This window comes from Podarcis bocagei (genome assembly GCF_964188305.1).
Source record: "Podarcis bocagei genome assembly, chromosome: 17".
Lineage (NCBI taxonomy): Eukaryota > Metazoa > Chordata > Lepidosauria > Squamata > Lacertidae > Podarcis > Podarcis bocagei.
The window spans coordinates 9,168,461-9,191,443 of NC_138143.1; the positions used below are offsets into that span (position 1 = coordinate 9,168,461).

Consider the following 22,983-nt stretch of genomic DNA (forward strand, 5'->3'; position numbering starts at 1 on the left):
AGGAGCCTCTCCACCCCCATCGTCCAGCCCTGACACTGAGGTCCAGTGCTGAGGGCCTTCTGGTGGTTCCCTCACTGTGAGAAGCAAAGTTACAGGGAACCAGGCAGAAGGCCTTCTTGGTAGTGGCCCCCGCCCTGTGGAACACCCTCCCACCAGATGTCAAAGAGAACAATAACTGCCTGACATTTAGAAGACATAGGGGGTTGGACTCGATGGCCCTTGTGGTCTCTTCCAACTCTATGATTCTATGAATGCAGCCCTGTTAAGGGTAGTTTTTAATGTTTGCTGTTTTATCGTGTTTTTAGAATTCTGTTGGGAGCTGCCCAGAGTGGCTGGGGAAACCCAGCCAGATGGGTGGGGTATAAATAAATAAATAAATATTATTATTATTATTATTATTGAGTTGATTTCCGCCTTCTTGTTGCCAATGTAGATCTTTCCTCCCATGCTTGTTCCTTATAATAATAATGATTTTATTATTTATTCCCTGCCCATCTGGCTGGGTTTCCCCAGTCTCTCTTGGTTGGGGAGGCATTTTGTGGTTCACCTTAGCTGAGATTCCAGCATTACAGAGGATTTGGCTAGATGAGCCTTGCGGTCCCTTCCAACTCTGCAATTCTATGATTCTGTGTCTTGGGCCGGCCTTGGGGTTGCTCTTCTCATGGTGAATGGGGCTGGAATCGTTTCATCCCACACGTCAGTGGCTTACGGAGCACGTCTCCGGGAGCCGTGAGGCTTCACGTGATTGCTTGTCACGTCTGGTAAGGGGCCACCATACGGCTTGGGGCAGCCACGTGGGACTGGAAATAGCCTTCCTGCGAGCGCTGCCCGGGCTCCCTTAGCAACCACGCGGGGGGACGCAGCCACATGGACTTCATCCTTGGAGGCGAAGCAAAGTCCGGCTTGGAGCCGCGGCGCTGAGCGCGCCCTCCGTCCCACCCGAGATCGCGACGCGTTTTCCTGTCTTGGGTCAAAGCGAGAGAAGATCCACCCCAGCGCCGCCCACGTTCACCGGCTGCGAATCCCCGACCGAGTCCAGCGGGCCGGATCCGGAGCGCCCGCGCCGCGAGATTCCCGGCGCGGCGAGCTCAGCCCGGCTCCAAGGAAGCGCGCGCGCAAGCGATCGCGGAGCCTGACGCGAGAGGAAACCCTTCGCCCATTGCGCGGGGGAAGGAGGGCAGCTTCCTGGGAAGAGCGGCGCGCCTCGGCTCCGCCTGTTGATCCCTTTTCGGGGGAGGGGGAAGACGAGCGGGCGGGCGGGCGGCCTTCGCCTCGGCATCAATCAAACCCTCGGAAGCCAGAGGGAGACGCGCCCCGTGCCAAGCCGGGGAATGCCGGCGCTCGTCGGGCTGCGCTGAGCCCTGCCTGCGCCTTTAAGGGCCGGGGCCGGAGCGGGGAGTGTCCCGGGCAGGCGCTGGAGGCTGGACGGGCGGGAGGAGCGGGACTCCCCGGGACGGGAGCGGCGGCGGAGGCGGCGGATCGGGCTCCGGGTGGGCCTTGGCGCACGGAGCGAGGGCGCACGGCGACGGCGCTGCCAGCATGGACTGGGGCACGGAGCTCTGGGTAAGAAAGCGCGCGGTCGCGCCCCCACCCCTTGGGTTTTGCTTGGAGGCACCTCATATTCTCCCCCCTCCAATCCTTATCTCCCTCTCTCCCCTCCCTCCCTCCATGTCCGATCACTTCGTCTCTCCACTCAAGGGTTGGGCTTCTCCATGATTCCCCAGACTTGATTTAAAGCGCGTTTCTCCGCCCTCCCACCCGAAACTCAGAGTTTTCTCCCTCGTGTCAGAGTTCAGTCGTCTGTGCCCCCCCCCCACTTCAGTGCCTGCCTCCCCCTCTTTTCCTGATGGCTGCTAATACTATTCTGGCTGCTACTTGTCCTGGGCTCTCTCCTTTTCTCTGCCGCCTTGTTCCGTTTTCTTCTCTTTCGGTGACCCTGTTGCTTTCCTCTCTCCCTTTGCCCCTTGGCTGAGAAAAGGGATGTTATTTGTGTGTGTGTGTGTGTGTGTGTGTGTGTGTGAGAGAGAGAGAGAGAGAGAGAGAGAGAGAGAGAGAGAGAAAGAAACCAATATTTTCCCTGGGTCGTTAGGCACTGAGCTTGTAGGAAGATTGCATGTATTAACACAGACTAACTTTAATGTGGCCAGGTAGATAAGACCACCTGAAAACAAGAGGAGGCGCTTTCACATTAATGATCTTCAATATTTAAAGCTGTAGCTGTACCCATAGCAGGCTCGCCACTGCTCCCCTAAGTATATATTTTTTCCTGGTTCTGACTTCTTACGCTTGATAATTAGATGGGCAAGAAACCCTTTGTCTACCACTTTATCATGAGTAAGTGAGCTGCATGCTTTACTGTGATAGCCTATCATATTTTGGCTCTGCTGTTGCACTTTTGCATATTGGGGTGCAGCTCTCAGATTGGGAACACCTGAGTTGTGATTTAAGAGCTGGATGTCCCAATATCCTATGCGACATTGTCCTCATTCACACATAACAAGCAAGCATGTTAAGTTTAAGTTAAATTTAAGTTGTAGTTTGGCTTAGTGTGTTACCTGAACCTGGGCTTGTGGTTTAGCTCTTTCCCAGGGGTGAAACTAGGCTTTATTTCACCCAAGTCAAAGACCACCCATGCATATTTGCATACACACACGCACAGGCTATGGGAGCCTCAATGGCGCCCCTTTGGAGGCTTCACCTGGCCCAAAAACCCTGGCTAGTCCCCTCCCCCTTCGCTACGCCTCTGTCTTTCCAGATAAGCTGCAACCCAGGCTTGTCCTAATGGTCGCTGGGCCTCTGTATACCATTTGAAGGCATACATCTTCCATTATGTGCTGCTTTACTGCTTGTGAGAAGATGCCCCTAACTCAGGGGCTCCCAAACTTTCCCCCTCATGGACCATTTAAAAATTGCTGATGGTCTTGGCGGACCACTTAATGATTTTTTCTGCCTGTTGTTCCAGTTGTAATATGCTGTGCTTGATGCTGTGTGGTTTTTAATTGTATATTTATTTATTCCTTCTTTTATTTGTTGCATTTTGTACTACAATACAGTATAAGAAATGGCTGTGCCGTATCTGGTGTTCAACCAGTGTGGTGTAGTGGTTAAGAGAGCCAGTGTGGTGTAGTGGTTAAGAGCGGTAGACTCGTATTCTGGTGAACTGGGTTCGCTACCCCGCTCCTCCACATGCAGCTGCTGGGTGACCTTGGGCCAGTCACACTTCTCTGAAGTCTCTCAGCCCCACTCACCTCACAGAGTGTTTGTTGTGGGGGAGGAAGGGAAAGGAGAATGTTAGCCACTTTGAGACTCCTTAGGGTAGTGATAAAGCGGGATATCAAATCCAAACTCTTCTTCTTCTTCAACCGTAAAAACACAGATACATCGCAAACCACGTGAATAAAGCTCATAGGTTACTAGCGGTCTGCCAACCACAGTTTGGGGACCTCTGCCCTAAACAGCCACTTGGAGTGTGTGGGTTATATGTATATGTAGAACACTCATGTGTACACATCCATCAATACCTTTTAACTGTCCTGCTGTACTTAAAATCAGGGAGGCCAAGTAATGTAATTTGTGGGTAAAGTCTGAATTCTAATCCTGGCTCATTTTAATGAATGCAAAACCCAAAGAGTGTTAATTTTGCCAGACTGTACCATTTTGTGGAATAATCTGGAATAAAGGTGGACTGACTTTAGTCTTACATGGTGTTTTAATCATTACACGGTCCACCAATACGGGTTAAATGTATGAAGCAAGACAGACTGTGTACTCTGGGTCTGTTAGCAGCTGAATGCCTAATTGATATGTATTAAGTGATGCTGAGGAGGCTGTCTTGCTAAGAACATGAGAGGTGCAATACTTATTGTAGGGAGTGAGCAAACTCTCAGGATTTACTGTATTTTTTGCACCATAACACTCACTTTTTTCCTCCTAGAAAGTAAGGGGAAATGTCTGTGCGTGTTATGGAGCGAATGCCTGCGGGTGGCGGGGGGGATCTGCTGCAGTCGTGAGCAGAGGATCCATGGTTCCCCTTCCTTCCCTCCTCCGTGGTTACAAAGCATGGATCCACATGGATCCTCAGGATTTTTGCATTGGGCTACTCCAAACTCACTGTCAGATCACATGTTTAGAATATTTTTTTTCTTGTTTTCCTCCTCTAAAAACTACGTGCGTGTTATGGTCTGGTGTGTGTTATAGAGCAAAAAATACGGTACTTTGTTTTTACCAGACTTCTGATATTCACCGCCTGGAGTCTGGTACAAAAGACAGATACATCGAAGAACTAAAGGATTCTGAGGACAGGAATTTATTTTGAGTACCAGAACTGTACTGAGTGTACAGTCCTTGCACACACTAACCCTCTCCTGGCTACCCTGAATTTCTTCATTTTGGCAATATGAGGGGATGAGGATTCATTTTGTTACTGCTGTTGTTTGTCGTGGTGCCAATTGTTTAATCTACTGCAAATCTCCCAGTAGATCAAGACCGTCCTTTTACTCACCCTTGATGTAGTGAACCAATGTCTACATAGTCCAGTATTCTTTGATAGGTAAAGGGACCCCTGACCATTAGGTCCAGTCGCGGACAACTCTGGGGTTACAGCGCTCATCTTGCTCTATGGGCCGAGGGAGCCGGCGGTTGTCCGCAGGCAGCTTCCGGGTCATGTGGCCAGCATGACTAAGCTGCTTCTGGCGAACCAGAGCAGCACACGGAAACGCCATTTACTTTCCCGCCAGAGCAGTACCTATTTATCTACTTGCACTTCGTGCTTTCGAACTGCTAGGTTGGCAGGAGCAGGGACCGAGCAACGGGAGTTCACCCCGTCGTGGGGATTCGAACCGCTGACCTTCTGATCGGCAAGCCCTAGGAAAGTGGCCTTTGGTCAATTGGACTGTGGTCTTCATTTTGCCTTCTTCTGATCTAGAATATGCATTGGCTCATGAAAACTTATTTGGGAGCAAATTCAGCTTCTCACAATGAGGCCCTTAAGGCACCATCAACTTCTATGTGCATGTGATTTAATCTCCACTTCATCTTCCCAGGTAAGCTATGGTGAAGGATAGCCAAAGGTGGGCAAAATGCATAGCTATTGCATAAAGAAAAACAGGGTAGAGACTTCAATCAGCAACTGAGAAAGGGGGGAAAACAAACACTGTTGCTTTAAACAGGCAGCAACAGAAATGTCCCTTAATCTGCTTTGGGGTAGAACAGGAATATAGTAATGATTTTATATAGCAGAAGAAGAGACTTTCATGTAAGGCAAAATTGCTGGTGGTGCAAAGTGAGCTAGAGAAAAGAGTGTGGGAGAATTTTATTTGTAGCTTGCTCTGTTCTAGAGCCTCACAGAGGGTAAGACCTTTGTACCCAGTTCAAAACATAGTTTCCCAAGAAGAAAAAGTGTTGGGTATATGCATTTTATACTTAATAGGTTTGCAGAGTATATTTGTAGGAGGCCCTTCCCTGATTACGTTTTCATGGATTAAAGGTGATGATTGATCCTGAACACATCCAAGAGAGGTTGGGAGTATTAGTAATGTTGGGCCCCTTATTTTTGGTCTGTATTTTGACTTTTCTGTTTCTCTTGCCAGTTGCTCAAAAGGGGCTCTTGCCTTTGCTTCTCTCTCGCAGCCCTTATTTTATGTGCTGTGAAGCACGTTCTGGGTTTCTGGAAGGACCAGTGCTTTCTCTTGCACCTGGTTTAGGTTTTTGCTTGTGTGCATGTGGAAGATACAGGATCTGAAGGTGTCTTTCTCACCCCTTCAGCAAAGCTTCTGTGTCTAATCTAGTTAGTTCAGAGATTAACTTTAGCCTGGTTGCATGAGTAGAGGAGGCTATTTCTGGATTCTGCCCTTGCATGGGCAACAGTTGAGTGCCCTCGACAGGGGAAGGAATATTTAAATACCCTCAAAATTCAATCTAACCATTTCCACTGGTAAAATTGATCTGCATACTTCTACATCTGCATAGCATAACCTGGCCAATTTTCTGGGTCTCTGGGTTCTCTTCCATGTGTAGGGTCAAAAGGGGCAATGTACAAGCTGGAATCATGCAGTCTATGGTTGCTAGGCCACAATTAATTCAGAATGTTGCCGTTAGTGAAACCTTCCACTGGCTGCCTGAGTTTGTTGTCTCTCAATCTGTAGATTTAGTTGGGGACTGCTTATTCTTTGCTTAGAGTCTGATTCTCATTTAATGAATTACCTGTGCAGGTAGCACTTGCATGTCAGAAACAGCACGCAAAACTGTGTGTGTAGAACATGCTGCTGTACAAACTGCTGGGAAGCTACAGATTGGCCATGTCTTTTCATATTAATGTACACCATCTGTATGCGCAGCAAAATATCGGTGGTCTATGCTCATTTAACTGTAGCAGTTGGCAATCCGATCGCCCTGATTTTTCCCATGTGGTCATGCTCTCTGTATAATAAATCAAACTCTGGGGTGCTTTTCAAAAACTTGTGGCAAATCTATAGAACCGAGTCCTCCTCACCTTCCAATGTTGCAGGATGTGTCTTGTTTTGTACTCTGCCAAAAAAAGGGGGGGACACAAGCATCGGTTGATTCCTACGCTCTTTTATGTACATCTTGACTGGACATACTTTGTATCTGAAGGGATAATTCCCTTTTGTTTAATAGGGATGCTGATGTTTAATCATTGGGATGAGCTGTGTGATAGAACTACAGTGGTACCTCAGGTTAAGTACTTAATTCGTTCCGGATGTCTGTACTTAACCTGAAACTGTTCTCGACCTGAAGCACCACTTTAGCTAATGGGGCCTCCCACTGCCGCCACTCCGCCAGAGCCCAATTTCTGTTCTCATCCTGAAGCAAAGTTCTTAACCTGAAGCACTATTTCTGGGTTAGCGGAGTCTGTAACCTGAAGCGTATGTAACCTGAAGTGTATGTAACCTGAGGTACCACTGTATTATTTATTGTTTATTTATTAAATTTATATACCACCCTTCATCCAAAGATCGCAGGGTGGTTTACAGTATGAAAACATAAAATACACAACAACAGCAAGCAAGCAAGCAATAACCATCCTAATACTGTACTGAAAACTGCATCTCCCTCAACACTAATCTGAAGGAGGTGGAGGGTTTTTTTTTTTGGAAGAAAGCATTAATAGATAGGATGGGGTGTTTAACCAGATTCTCCTCTGCAAGTTGCCCCACATGGCTGTTTACTGTTCGTCCCACAGTCTTGTTTGACTCAAAGATCAGAAGAAGCTTGCTTGGAGGGGAGGGAAACCAGCAAAAGCCGGCGGAGGGTGGGGGGGACTTTTAGGGGAGATCTGGCAGGCGTGCAAAGTTTTAAGCACCTTTCTGCACATTGAGCCTCCCCTCTGCCCTTTCATTAACATTAACTGGCAAGTACATGTTTACCAGCATAACATATAGTTTTGTCCTTAGTTGCAGGATGGATTGGAACTTGTCTTTGAAATGGTGTGTGTGTGTGTGTGTGTGTGTGTGTGTGTGTGTAGAAGCCTACATTGATTGCCGAGTTGCTTCTGTGCAGATATATTTAACCTGTTGTCCGTTGTTCAGGCTATTCCGCCTGATGTCTCTGGGTGTGGTCCGGGGTATTTTTTGTTAACCTTTAGCTAAGGACTTGCAAGGCTTTGCAGCTTAAAAGGGACGGTGTTTAGATTGGTGAATTGGGTAGGATCAAACAGTTCCACTGTTTGCAAATCTATGCTGGGTGAGGTGGGTGTCTGTTTTCTTTAGCATGTTCTTCTGCTATCTCTGCACCTCCCATTTCATCTCTCTTGAAGGAACCTCTTGTAGCTTCTCTGAAGTGGCACAGAATACCGTATTTTTCGCTCTATAAGACGCACCAGACCACAAGACGCACCTAGTTTTTGGAGGAGGAAAACAAGAAAAAAAATATTCTGAATCTCAGAAGCCAGAACAGCAAGAGGGATCGCTGCGCAGTGAAAGCAGCAACCCCTCTTTCTGTTCTGGCTTCTGGGATAGCTGTGCAGCCTGCATTCGCTTCATAAGACGCGCACACATTTCCCCTTACTTTTTAGGAGGGAAAAAGTGAGTCTTATAGAGCAAAAAATACGGTATGTGCCGCTGCTTATAAGTGGGTATTGCCTAAAGCTGGGGTAGGCAACCTAAGGCCAATGGGCTGGATGCGGCCCAATCACCTTCTAAATCCGGCCCACGGACAGCCCCGGAATCAGCGTGTTTTTACATGAGTAGCATGTGTCCTTTTATTTAAAATGCATCTCTGTGTTATTTGTGGGGCATAGGAATTCATTCATTTTCCACCCCCACCCCCCAAATATAGTCCAGCCTACCACATGGTCTGAGGGATGGTGGACCGGCCCACGGCTGAAAAAGGTTGCTGACCCCTGGCCTAAAGGGTTCCCTCAAAATGACTTTTAAGAAATATCTATGTAACACAAATTAATAATTCATAAAGATTGATATTGCTAAAATCTATCTAAACAATACCTAGCGTTCTGTTTATGATAGATGCTGAACCTGTACCTAGTTTTGGATTCTATTTAACTGGAAAACCCATTCATCATCATCCACATCATCATCATCATTTTATTATTTATAAGCCGCCCATCTGCCTTGGTTTCCCCAGCCACTCAGGGCGGCTCCCAACAGAACACCAAAAACAGAACAAAACTTCAAACATTAAAAACTTCCCTAAACAGGGTTGCCTTCAGATGTCTTCTAAAAGTCAGATAGTTGTTTATTTCCTTGACCTTTGATGGGAGGGTATTCCACAGGGCGGGTGCCACTACTGAGAAGGCCCTCTTCCTGGTCATTAACAAACATTAACTGTTAGTATTTGGAAGTTTCCGTGGGTATATGGAAAGGTGGTGGGGGTACAGTGAACTTTTTTGGGGGGGGGTGGTAAATGATGCTCAGTTCACATTTCAGAAAAAGGTGGATCATGTCGAAATTTGTGTCAGTTTTTTCACGTAAACATTTGAATTTGTACCAAGTCATTTTTACCCACGCACTCTGCGATTTATTTTTATTTTTATGTAATGCTAGCAAAATTGTGTTCATCGAGTTATTCTGAATTGCATAGCTTTTTAAATGAGTCACAAGGTACAGCGCTGGCACATAAGAAATCTAGAAATCATAGTGTGGTAATGTCATAAGACAGCATGCAAGCTTCTAGATTCTACAGAACTCTTTATCAAGCTAGATGCTAAATACAGGGGTGGCAGAGAAGCAACTGATATGCAGAGTGTTCAAGTTGCTATACAATGGTACCTCGGTTTATGAACTTAATCCCTTCCAGAAGTCCGTTCTTAAACCAAAGCGTTCTTAAACCGAGGCGTGCTTTCCCATAGAAAGTAATGGAAAATGGATTAATCCGTTCCAGATAATGAAAAACAACCCCTAAAACAGAAATTTAACATGAATTTTACTATCTAACGAGACCATTGATCCATAAAATGAAAGCAATCATCAATGTACTGTAATATAAAATAAATAAGACAGTATTGATGTGTTTTTTTAAAAAAAAGAAAATATGATTTTTTCCCCCTTACCTGCACTGATGATAGTCTTCCACGGCTTCGGGGGTGGGATGGGGGCTGCGGTGAGGCCTTCCATGGCCAGAGCCGTTCCACCGGCAGTGGAGCACGTTTGGCTTCTGAGGCAAAGTTCAGTAACCGGAACACCTACTTCCGGTTTTGCAGAGTTAGTTTCCCAAATAGTTCATTAACAGGACTGTTCTTAGACCGAGGTACTACTGTCTTACACCCAGGGTATTGTGAGATTAGGATTAAGTTCCCTATCTGAGGGGGAATTTGGCCTCTTTTGGCCCGGTTCGAACTGGTGGGCCCAATCTGGCTTCAAGGCAGAATATAAGAAAAAAGGTGGCATAGTCTGAGTCATGCTCAGTCGTATATATACTTGAGAGAGTCTCATTTAACACACAACATGCCTAGCATTGTGCTGCACTTCACCAAGCGGCAGCCAGTGGGCAGGAATAACGTATGTGGAGGGGTTTCTATTCCTTTGTTAGCAAAAGGAAAAGGAAGGAGAGTTCAGAGTCGTACTGGAATGTGGGGTTGTCTAATCCGCTCCCAATTTCTTCACTGCTACTGCAATGCGCTCTATGTGGGGCTACCTTTGAAGGTGACCTGGAAACTACAACTAATCCAGAATGCGGCAGCTAGAATGATGACTGGGAGCGGCCGCCGAGACCATATATCACCGGTCTTGAAAGACCTACACCGGCTCCCAGTACGTTTCCAAGCACAATTCAAAGTATTGCTGCTGACCTTTAAAGCCCTAAACAGCCTTGGTCCAGTATACCTGAAGGAGCGTCTCCACCTCCATCGTTCTGCCTGGACACTTAGGTCCAGCTCTGAGGGCCTTCTGGCGGTTCCCTCGCTGCAAGAAGCCAAGTTACAGGGAACCAGGCAGAGGGTCTTCTTGGTAGTGGCACCCACCCTGTGGAATGCCCTCCCACCAGATGTCTAAGAGAAAAATAGCTACCAAACTTTTAGAAGACATCTGAAGGCAGCCCTGTTTAGGGAAGCTTTTAATGTTTAATAGGTTATTGTATTTTAGTGTTTTGTTGGAAGCCGCCCAGAGTGGCTGGGGAAACCCAGCCAGATGGGCAGGGTATAAATACAGTGGTGCCTCGCAAGACGAAAATAATTCGTTCTGCGAGTTTTTTCGTCTTGCGAATTTTTCGTCTTGCGAAGCACGGTCAAGTCTCAACTGCACCTCTTCAAGCGGTTTTAAGAAAAAGGAAACAAACTTGCAAGACGTTTTCGTCTTGTGAAGCAAGCCCATAGGGAAATTCGTCTTGCGAAGCAACTCAAAAAACGAAAAACTCTTTTGTCTTGCAAGTGTTTCATCTTCCGAGGCATTCGTCTTGCGAGGTACCACTGTAATAAATTATTATTTTTACTACTACTAAGTTTTATGCCATAAAGCAAGTGATTCACTTGGTCAGATTCTTCCTGGTAGCTCACACCCAAGAAGCTGGGAGTATTTGTCTCGATTACCAAAAAATGCAAACCATCTCTAGACATGAAAGCGTTTCCTCCCTGCATGATGGCATTTCTTATAAATGCAGCTGACTTCCTGGCAGTAGTTGCTGTTCCTTTATTTTGTTTGTGTTGACACTTGGGTAAAGGGCTGTGTTTGTGTGTGTGTGCTTTAATTTCTGACTTTCTTCCTCATACCTGACCTAACACATGGTTAAAAGGTAGGGGAGAAATGGGGCTGTGCCAAATGGAACTGAAAGCAGTTTTGTCTCAAATAAGGGTGTCTATAGCAATGCCTCATGTAAGCAAGAAAAACTGGATCTTTTAATTCCAATTTCTAGAGTGCTGTCTAGTTGTAATTTTCACAAGTGACTCTGTGCTGAAGATAATGCGCTATCTAAAGTTTTCCCTGCCTTTGACCACATTTCTTTCTTTCTTTCTTTTACTAGTCTAGTGTGTAAGTTATTTGTTTGATTGTGGTGGTTTTTTTGCTAGAGATAGTGAGGGGAGTTCCGTTTTTCTGATGGAAAATAATTGGTTCAGAGAGAGGAGTTTCAAATAGCTGTTCCTTAGCGAGTTCCTGTGGGAGACAGCTTCTGCTCTGTAGCCAAGGAAGGGAATTGAGAGAGAAGGAGCACCTATTAGTCATAATATTTATTATCCATATGTTAGGTTGTCTTGCTTTCTTTTGGGGTCTCTTCACGTGACAGTCTTAAAAACTGGGATAGAAAAGCTAGGAGCAAAATGGCTCCTGGGACCAGGGTTGTGGGTGCCAAAACAGAATGCCTAGTCGCCTTTGGGGGCGGGGCGGGTCTGCAACACTTTTAATTATTTTGATAAGCATGAACTAATATGCAATTCACATAAGTGACACATTGTTAATATCACATTTTTAACAGAAAATGTTAATACATGTTTAATTTGGTGTTGGCAATAAAAATAGGTACAGTGGTGCCTCGCAAGACAAAAAGAATCCGTTCTGTGATTCTCTTCGTCTAGCGGTTTTTTCGTCTTGCGAAGCAAGCCCATTGAAGGATTAGCGGATTAGCGATATTAGCGGCTTTTAGCGGCTTATCTGCTGATCGGATCAGCTGATAAGCGGCTTAGCGGCTTAGAAAAGGGGGGGGAGGGGAAAAAACCAGCAGGAACTCGCAAGACATTGTCGTCTTGCGAAGCAAGCCCATAGGAAATTCGTTTTGTGAAGCACCTCCAAAACGGAAAACTCTTTCGTCTAGCGAGTTTTCCGTCTTGCAAGGCATTCGTCTTGCGGGGCACCACTGTACTGTACTCAAAACACTCTACTCTTTATTGTTAAACTCCTTAACATATTGCCTATCCTGAAATATACTTTGAGGCTTCAAGGCACATACATTTCAGCAATCCTTGAGTGTTAGCCAATGGCAACCAGACTTTTTGAGGTGCTTGCAAATGGAGAATCTTTAGGTGCAAAATGCGCTTGGCGTCCTGCTAATGTCGAACCCTGCAGCTGTACAGCTTAAAATGTTAACATGTTATCTGCTTTATTGCATTTGTATCCCATGTTTCCTTTAATGCAGGCATGTCCATTTTGGGGGCCTAATCCGGTTTAAAGCCTTCACACATGTTCACTTCATCAAATCTGGCTCCCTTTGAAAATAGTTTGGACACCCCTGCTCAAGGAGGCAGCATACGTCGTCGTCGTCATCATCATCATCTGTGATAGGCCTCAAGGCGGCTTACAAGAATTGCTAAAAACAAATCATTAAAAAGAAATTAAACATAAAATTATGTACATTATTATATATCTTTCTCCCTTCCCTTCACCTTCCCTTTTCATCCTCGTTAAGTTCAGTTACACAGAGAGATGACAGTTGGCCCTGAGAGATGGTGACCGGCCCAAGGGAATCAAGTGAGATTCGCAGCTGAGGGGTGATCCCACTCTGGATCTCCCCAGTCTTAATCCAGCATTCTGTAGTCACTGCACCACACCTCTCTCAACTGTGTAGCTTTGTAGATTTCGTACATCAATTGTGCTTGTGCAGACGCAGACTTGCCACTGGTACATAATTCACAGAGCGGTAATGGTCTGTCACGCCCTCTTGAGCGGATTACAGGTGGCAACCCTGAGTTTGCCCCCTGTAATGTGTGAAATGGCATCCTGTGTCTTTTGCACGCTATTCTGATGAGCATTCCAGTCTCTGCAGCAGACGTGTCTAACCTTCTCCGCCCCCCATGAGGACCACATTTGCCCTTGGCCAACTCAATGTGAACAATATGGCAGTGGGACCACCCTACTACACTCTTCCACAAGTTCATGCATGGTGATGCACACTGGTACACAGCCCTCCCTCCTCCACTGATCCATGCAGATCAGCTGAGGGGGAGATGTAATCACCACTTTCCTGCTCATTAAATGTTTGATCTGGTTACAGAGGAGGAATTTATGTCACTGTGAGGGCATAGGTCTCTGGGCACCCCATTGCTGTGTCTACTCTACCTGGGGCAGTTGTTGGGGCTTTTTTATTCTGCCACTGCTGCCAAAATGGCAGGGAGGAAGTTGTGGGGTAGGAATCAGGCCCCGAATCTGGAGGGCAGCCTCTCCTGCTCTAAAGAATACGGAGTACACTTTTGTTCTGTTCCACCGGGTTCCGTCTCCATGCCGCAAATGTTGGCTCAAAGTTTGTGCAGTCTCTGAGTCTTGCCACTCTGAATGCAACTGTAAGAGACGAGGGCACAAATCAATGATTGCTTGTGTCTGCATGCCTTGGTGTGTTGAGAGCCTTTTCAGCTGACATTACTGCTCCTTCCATCTCCACACACACACACACACACACACACTTTTCACAGTCAAAGCTGGCATAGTCTGTTGGGGTGAAGCCTTAGTTGCCACGGAGACTGTCTTGCACTTTGTGAATCCAGGAGGGACGAGGGAGGAGGAGAGAGAAAGGAGGAGACGCTGCTGTGTGTTTTGACTGTGAAGTGGAGGAAATGAGATTCTCTTGGCATGGGGGGTGAAGGATGCCAAAGATCCGAGTAATTTAGAATAGAGTGGGAGGGGTAGGTCCATGGAAAGGAAGCCAGCTGCTTACTTGGCAGAGGTGAGATTCCACTATTTCCTGAATCCTTGTACAGTCATACCTCATGTTACTTTTGCTTCAGGTTGAGCGTTTTCAGGTTGACCACGGTGACCAGAAAGGGGTTACTTCTGGGTTTCGCCGCATGCGCAGACGCGCAAAATGACATCACACGCAGACGCGGCGAATCACAACACACGCAGATGTGCAGGTGCGGGTTGCGTTCTGTTCATGTTGCAAACGGGCCTCCGGAACGGATCCCGTTCGCAACCAGAGGTACCACTGTACTTGCAGGAACCTGGCCTTCCACTTCAGAGTTTGTCTTGGGGACCAACTCAAGGCATTTTGGTGTCTGAGGCAGGAAATCAAAATGGCAACCGCCAGCTCTAATTCATATGGGGAATAATCTACTGGGCAGTGCTCCCAAGCAAGTCTCATTGGCACCAATGGGAGATGGGCAGAGAATGAAATCACCACAAGGCTTCCTCCGTGCTCACCTTAACCAGGGGATTGGAAAAATGACTTGTGAATATGTTTGCCATTATACTTACAAGATTCTTTGTGAACCTCCTGCTGCAAAGGTGGAGAAGTAGGCTCTATCCCGTCGCTGTCAAATGCCGGTGAGTGTGCCTTGATTGGCTAGCTTTTTAAATGGGGAGGCAAAGCACACTGATCCCATCTGTTAAATATTCAGTAGGAAAGCAAGAAATATCTTGGCTGCTGCACAAATAAGCTAAGGATAGGACACTTGCTATCGGTCATTGGCCTGGTCCTCTTGTGACAATGAGATGCTGTAGCAGCTGCGGAGTCAAGGTATGTATTTGGCAACCCTGCTGCTCAATGGTTTGTGCTCAATAGTGATTTGATGTTAAGGAAAAGCTGGGTGTAGTTATTGATGGTGGCTGGTCATTAGGTCCCAGTGAGAACTGTAAAATGACACCTTGTCTTCTGGAGTTGTTGGCTCAGTGTGGTTCTATCTTTGTTCAGGAATTCTTGACTGCATAATCAGGCGAGTCCTCATCAGGCTGCTACTGCCTTCTTTCATATGCTGGAAACTAGACTGGAAACAAATCTGATTTGCCTGGTTACCTGGGTTCAGTTCATATGTAGTATCAAGCCATGACTACTTCTTCCTAGGCTGTGTTCAGAAAGTGGTGTTGGGGGATGGGTGTTCCCAACCTCTTGGCTCTCACTTGTGGGGTGCCTTGGGGCTCCGTCCTCTCCCCCATGCTTTTTTCTATATCAAGCCGCTGGGAGAGATCACCAGTATGGGCTGGGTGTTCACCAGTATGCGGATGGTACCCAGCTCTACTTCTCTTTTAAATCAGAACCAGTGAAGGCGGTGAATGTCCTGTTTGAGTGTCTGGAGGCTGTTGGAAGATGGATGGCATTTAATGGATTGAGGTTGAACCCCAACAATATAGAAGTGCTGTTTTGGGGAGACAGGGGACGGGTGGGTGTGAGGGACTCTCTGGTCCTGGATGGAGTAACTGTGCCCCTGAAGGACCAAGTGTGCAGCCTGGGAGTCATTTTGGACTCACAGCTGTTCATGGAGGCAGAAGGTCAATTCTGTGTCCAGGGCACTTGTCTACCGGCTTCATCTGGTACGCCGGCTGAGACCCTTCTTGCCAGAGTGCCCTGGTTATCTCCTGCTTGGACTACTGCAATGCAGTCTACATGGGGCTACCTTTGAAGGTGACTCAGAAACTACAACTAATCCAGAATGCAGAAGCTAGAGTGTTGACTGGGAGCGGCCACCAGGACCATATTACAATGGTCCTAAAGGATCTACACTGGCTCCCGGTAGGTTTCCGAGCACAATTCAAAGTGTTGGTGCTGACCTAAATGCCCTTGGCCCTATGTACCTGAAGGAGCGTCTCACCTCATCTTTCAGTCCAACCAAGGTCCAACTCCAAGGGCCTCCTGCCGGTTCCCTCACAGTGAGAAGTGAAGTCACCAGACAGGGGACCTTCTCCGTAGTGGCACCCACCCTGTGGAATGCCCTCCTGTCAGATGTCAAGGAAATAAATAACTATACAACTTTTAGAAGACATCTGAAGTCAGCCCTGTATCAGAAAGTTTTTAATGTTCAGTGTTTTATTATGTTTTTATATGTTGGAAGCTGCCCCAGTGTGGCTGTGGCAACCCAGCCAGATGGGTGGGGTATTATTATTAATATTATTCTTGTTGTTGTTATAACTATGGAAGCTTTATATTTGTTTTGTTATCTCATCCACCTTCAAAGGAACTCATGGAGACCTACCTCTTTCTCTTTCTCCTCCATTTTATCCTCTCAACTATTCTGTGAGGCAGGTTAGGCTACGAAATAAGGACTGACCAAAGATCGTATACTGGCATAATGTCATCTTAAAAAACAATGGCTTGTTTTCATCCAGCAAACCAGAATGTAGAAACATGGTTTGAAATGTATTTGCAATGTATTTGCAAATGTATTTGCAAGCCATGGTTTGATGCGGTATCTGAATAATAATAGTCATTGCTCCACCTCTAGAGGAACAGAAATACTGAGCAGATGGAAGAAGAAAGCTGACCATCATTGTACCTGTCGCATGTTTGGATGCTGTGGTTTGAGTTTTAAAATACAATTGTGTGAATCTTAGTTTGACATGCTGCTCAAGTTGAACCCTATGGGCTTTGAGACATTTTTTAAAAAAATATGCTGTAGTGTTGGTTCCAAGGAATTTGAGATTGTTTTTCCAGCCCTTCTGGGTTGCTTATCTATTTACCTTTCCGGTCTTGCTGTGCTAGATTGCCCAAAGCATCAAGCTTTCCTTCATTTTATAGTGGGGCGGGTAAGATCCCATTCATAGTCTCCTGCAATACTTGTTCCAGTTAAGATGATGATGAAATATGATGATGTGCCTGTATTTGAGTGTGTGTGTAAGCAAGTGGGGAGTGGAAAACAAGGAACTGCAACTGGCCAATAATCACCATATTTCTTCCACGTTTATATGAGTCAAGGGTGGGGAACTTTTCTTTCTCTCAAGGGGTGCATTCCTGGACGGTGGGATAATTTGGCACCAGTGGGCAGGAGCAAAGCCAGTGATAGGTGGTGCCAGAGCCAAAAGTGGATGGGCCCACCAGCTCGTCTCTCTTTCTTCCATCCCCTTTTCTGCCTCTATGCACGCCCTCACAAGTCTGTCTTATTCCTCTGCCCAGCAGGCTGCCAGAAGGAGGACAGATTGCTCTTACCAGAGGTCTGAACTGATCTCTTACAGAGGGCTTCCTCCCTCCCCTCGCCACTGCCCCATTCCTTCCCGTGTTCCCTCTGTTTTTGTCTTTCCTTCTGCCTTTCCTGAAAATAGACTGAGGGCCACACAGAGCCCTTGGGCTGTAATTTTCCTGTCCCTGGTATTACTGCTGAAAGATCCGGTTAATTCTCCCCACCCCAGTCTAGCAGAGAAATTGACTTTTTCATTGATGGAGACCTAGTGTTGCAGCAGGAACCCATGAAGTAATAGACTGGTGAAATAATAGGAAAACTGATCTAGCAAGTTGCCCACCTGTAGACCTGTCATTTAAATGCATCTGTTGCTGCTAATTATAGTTTGGAGAGTGTGTGTGATGGAAGAGAGAGAGGCCTCGTGCAATGGTCCCCAAATTTCAACGGGAACACAGTGTTTGAAGAGCTCAGGTGCTATTTATAACTCGGTTGGGACCTTAGCACTCTTTCAGAAAGCACCTGCCTTCTTTCTGCCCTGCTATTCATCTAGCACTGTGAAGCCCCTTGCTTCAGCCCAAAGCTCACCTGAGCTGAAAAGGTGGTCTTGTAACTGAGACCTCCAAGTGACCTAGGTATGTAATAGGAGATTGCCTTGTCTTGCTTCTACCACTACAGTTCTTTTGGTGAACTTCCCCAGATCTGCTGGGGTTCAGTGGCAACTTAGCCAAAGGGAGGGCAAGGTGACAAGATTGTGGGATCCTCTCTAGTCTAAATTATAAGCATGCTATTTCTGTAGACATCAGCGTTCTTTCCAACAGCCTCATTTGTATGGGGATCTTTGCCTTGTGGCTGCAGTGTGTGTGCTTTGTTTAACATTTTGTATGAAGCTTTAATTTAAAAGTCCCTTAGTGGGTCCATCGTACTGTAGTCCCTATGGCTTCCGCCTTGGTTGCCAGTTGAGGTAGTGGACACTCAACTTCCTGCATGGGGGAACATAAACAATGATCTTTGTCTCAGAAATACAAATACAACCATGGTTTCCCAAGTGTACACTGAGACTGTTGTGGGATTCTTGGAGTAAGGTCTTGAGTTTCTGAGAGCCATAGTCCTGGGTAGTGTAGCTGAGGTGGAACAGAACAAGGATTGGTATGGAGAAGCTGGCTTCAGGAAGCTTTCTCAAACTGCTGCTCAGGTGTGCAGCCACCTCTCAGATCTGAGTACAGTGGTACCTCAGCTTACAGACGCTTCAGCTTACAGACGCTTCAGCTTACAGATTCCGCTAACGCAGAAATAGTACCTTGGGTTAAGAACTTTGCTTCAGCATGAGAACAGAAATTGGCGAGGCAGCAGTGGGAGGCCCATTAGCTAAAGTGGTGCTTCAGGTTAAGAACAGTTTCCGGTTAAGAAAGGACCTCCAGAACGAATTAAGTTCTTAACCTGAGGTACCACTGTATACTTTTACTATGAGAATTTTTTATAAAGCAGCATATAAGCATAACAAATCCAGGAATATAACCCTGTCCAAGAGTAAAGGGGTGGGTGTTTGGTGGGGATGGGGAAATTGTGGCCTTCTAGATGTTGCCAGACTCCAACTCTGTCAGTACTACTTGTGGTCCAACAAGAGCAGGAGGGTGACTGCTTTCTCATCCCTGGTGTAGGAGATGGCTCTGTATCCGAAAGTCATACTCCTGATACCAACTACTATGTCCTGAGCAAAATCCACTTCCAAAATTGTGTAAGGACTACCTTTCACCTAGCCAGGTCCTGCCCCACTGCCTGTCCTCTCAAAGCTGAGCAAGATAGATAGCTCAGGTGCGCTTTAGGTCAGTCTGAGCCAGGGTAGATTTGATTTAAATCAAATCAATTTAAATCACTAGTCAGCAAAACTTGATTGAAATCATTTTTATTTATTTTTTTTACAGAAAGTCATTCCTGCTGGTATATTCTTAATATTTACAACCAGATGAAGGTTTCATTTTTTGGAATAATAAATTTTCAGAGCAGTTTTTACAGTTATAACAAAAATTACTGATTTGGTTATACTATTAGAAATACATAGACATATAATTATGAAATTATTGTGAGGTTTAATAAGTTAACTGTTTATATTTGGACAACTTTTCTGCTGTACTTTATTGGAAGGAGAAAAATAATCATTTCCTTAACAATTTAAACAATTTATTTAACTAAAACAATAACATTATAGCATATGTATCCATGTTTGTTAACTGATGTGGTTAAACATATTTTTTTTAAAAAAAGACACCTTAGAATTATTGTCAGCACACATGAAAAACTTAAAACAAATCCTTATTTCCTGATGGACCTTTGGACTATAATGTAACTTAACAGATAGAAAACTATCTTTAGAAAGATATTTTCCTCCAAAAGCATTTTATTTTAAAAATCCAATTAAAATAAAAAAAATTGATTTTTTTTAAAAAAATGATTAAAAAAGATACGATTTCTTTGATTTATTTATTTTTTAAATCATTGATTTTTATCCACCCTGGTCTGAGAAAGTCTTCCTGAATCAGCTGCTGGATTGCTCATGATAGTGCCAGCCCTTGGGGCAGGAGAAAGACAGGATGTTCGTCATGGCCATTTGGTAAGTGGATCCCGTGATTATGGGCTCATCTCTTCCCAACCCCCTCAGTCAATAAGTATGCTGTATAATATACAGTGTATATCCATGCACTGTTGGAGCAAGAGTAGCCAATGAGAGCTACTTCTGGTGCTAAATGCTCCTGATCAGGGCCTGTCGCTTCTGTTTCCACTATCATTATCAGCTACTTCTACTGTCATTCCCAGAAAGTACCCTAGGAGGAGATGACTTAAGTGATTTTTTGAGAAGAGCCTTTGATCTTGAAATTTTTGAAAGAAGCTTTTAAGTGCCCCAGAAAAAGCTGATGAGGACCTGCTCCCTGGTGCTTCCTTTCATCTCCTTGATAGCTTCTCCAGCCATTTTTATCAACAGTGGTGTGAAATGCCCAGTTCCTGAGGTTCTGCGTCTAGGCTCTAGATGTTTTGTTTTCTAAGTGAGATTCTAATTAGAAGCATAAGAGGCTGCCTTATTCTGAATCAGACCCTTGGCCTATCAAACTTGGCCCAGTATTGTCTACACACTGATTGACTAGAGATGTGTAGGGTTTCAGATGAAGAGTCTCTCCCAGCCGTACTGGGACCTTCAGAAGCAGAGGCAACTGAGTTATAGCCCATTCCCCAAGAGGGGGCGAAAACCCACAATTCTTCATCTTACTGTTTATGTAGTGTCATGGGTACTACTACTACTAATAATAATAATAATAAATTTTATTTATATCCCGCCCTCCCCAGCCGAAGCCGGGCTCAGGGCGGCTAACAACAATCAAAATATCTGAAAATATCAAAATATCCAGTGTATCTGAAGAAGTGCGCATGCACACGAAAGCTCATACCAAGAACTAACTTAGTTGGTCTTTAAGGTGCTACTGGAAGGAATTTTTTTATTTTAACAATCAAAATAGTCCAACATTCTAAAACATTCATTATAAAATTAATTAGATCAAATTAAAATCAAATTAATGGCAACCATCAAGCAAAATTTTGTGCAGATTGCCAGAGGAGGGGGTCAGGCTGCGCCCTGACAAAAGGCCTGGTGGAACAGCTCTGTCTTGCAGGCCCTGTGGAAGGATGTCAGGTCCTGCAGGGCCCTAGTCTCTTGTGACAGAGCGTTCCACCAGATTGGAGCCGCGGCCGAGAAAGCCCTGGCTCTAGTTGAGGCCAACCTAACCTCTCTGTGGCCTGGGATCTTTAGGGTGTTTTTATTTGCAGACCGTAAATTTCTCTGTGGGACATACCAGGAGAGGCGGTCCCGTAGGTACGAGGGTCCTAGGCCGTATAGCCGTACTACATAAGAATGATAAAGAAACAGGTTCTTGCCTTGAGGAGTTTGCAGTCCAAAATTCAAAACAGGGGAAAGCTACAGAAGGCGAGAAGGAAGAGGAGTTCATTAAAAGCTCAAGCTAACAAGTTTGGTTTAGGTAGGGTTGCCGTACTCTCCAAACTTTTTACTGATTTCGCGAAAATCTGCCCGAATGCCAAAATGCTGCCCAATTCCAGGACATGTCCAAGAAAATCTTGGACATATGGCAGCCCTAGTTAGGGCCAAAGAAGGTGATGGAAATTCTTGGGACTGGATCTCCCATGGCAATAATTCTTTTAAGTTTCAAAGAACTAGTTTGGGGAGGAGGGTTAGCAACATGAGTTTTCCTGATCTAAATCAACCTTCAGCTGCTTTGAACTGTAAAGCAAAGCAAAGCTGGATCTCCCATCACAGTTAGAAGGGGATGCAGATTTGGGTTGGGGGAAGGATGTTGTGCAAAAAGATTCATGGGAGCAGTGGGTTTTAAGGAGGGATTTGTAGGAGGAGATGGAGTCAGCCTCGCATAGGACATATGGGAGGAAAAGCTTCTTTGAGTTCCATCAGGGAAAATAATAATAATAATAATAATAATAATAATAATAATAATAATAATAATAATTTAAAAAATGGCGGTTGGAGGATGGATGGCGGCTAACAGATTGAGGTTGAATCCTGACAAGACAGAAGTACCGTTTTGGGGGGACAGGAGGCGGGCAGGTGTGGAGGATTCCCTGGTCCTGAATGGGGTAACTGTGTCCCTGAAGGACCAGGTGCGCAGCCTGGGAGTCATTTTGGACTCACAGCTGTCCATGGAGGCACCGGTCAAATATGTGTCCAGGGCAGCTGTTTACCAGCTCCATCTGGTACGTAGGCTGAGACTCCTATCTGTCTGCGGACTGTTTCGCCAGAGTGGTGCATGCTCTGGTTATCTCCCGCTTGGACTACTGCAATGCACTCTATGTGGGGCTACCTTTGAAGGTGACCCGGAAACTACAACTAATCCAGAACGTGGCAGCTAGACTGGTGACTGGGAGCAGCTTCCAAGACCATATAACACCAGTCTTGAAAGACCTACATTGGCTCCCAGTACGTTTCCGAGCACAATTCAAAGTGTTGCTGCTGACCTTGAAAGCCCTAAATGGCCTCAAAGGCCCAGTATCCCTGAAGGAGCATCTCCACCCCCATCGTTCTGCCCGGACACTGAGGTCCAGCTCCGAGGGCCTTCTAGCGGTTCCCTCACTGCAAGAAGCCAAGTTACAGGGAACCAGGCAGAGGGCCTTCTCGGTATTGGCACCCTCCCTGTGGAACTCCCTCCCACCAGATGTCAAAGAGAACAACAACTACCAGACTTTTAGAAGACATCTGAAGGCAGCCCTGTTTCGGGAAGCTTTTAATGTTTGATGTATTACAGTATTTTAATATTTTTTTGGAGGCCGCCCAGAGTGGCTGGGGAAGCCCAGCCAGATGGGCGGGTTATAAATAATAATAAATTATTATTATTATTATTATTATTATTGTTGTTGTTGTTGTTGTTGTTGTTGTTGTTGTTGTTGTTGTTATTTTATTATAATGGTTTAAAGCAGAAAAGAAAGCAAATGCTGACTCACAAAGAAATGTTGCTTTCCCCCCCTTTTCCTTGATTTTGAGAAGTATATAATCCGTACCCACTCCCAAACATTGGTCTGCATGATGCTCCCAGTTCCATGGCTGATATACCAGTATGTAATCTGAGGGTTTTGCTGTAATCTGGTCATTGTCTGTAGCTCTTGTTGATAGGATTTAGTGCCATTGTTCTTGGCATTTGCTGTTTCTATTGAGCAACTTTATTGATGATGTAGTAGAGCTTTTATCTTGGCGATAA

General features: G+C 45.5%; 1 protein-coding gene across 2 annotated transcripts in view; it reads left to right on the plus strand.

Annotated features, from left to right (window-relative positions):
• Positions 1 to 1,243: 1,243 nt before the first annotated feature.
• Positions 1,244 to 22,983, plus strand: part of TRIP10 (thyroid hormone receptor interactor 10) — an 88,394-nt gene continuing 66,654 nt past the window's right edge. The window contains exon 1 of one of the 2 annotated variants that reach the window (XM_081175866.1): positions 1,244 to 1,563. In XM_081175866.1, the coding sequence (XP_081031992.1) occupies positions 1,540 to 1,563 (24 nt within the window). In that variant the 5' untranslated portion in view covers positions 1,244 to 1,539. The remainder of the gene's footprint in view (positions 1,564 to 22,983) is intronic. The other variant, XM_081175867.1, reaches the window with a different exon arrangement.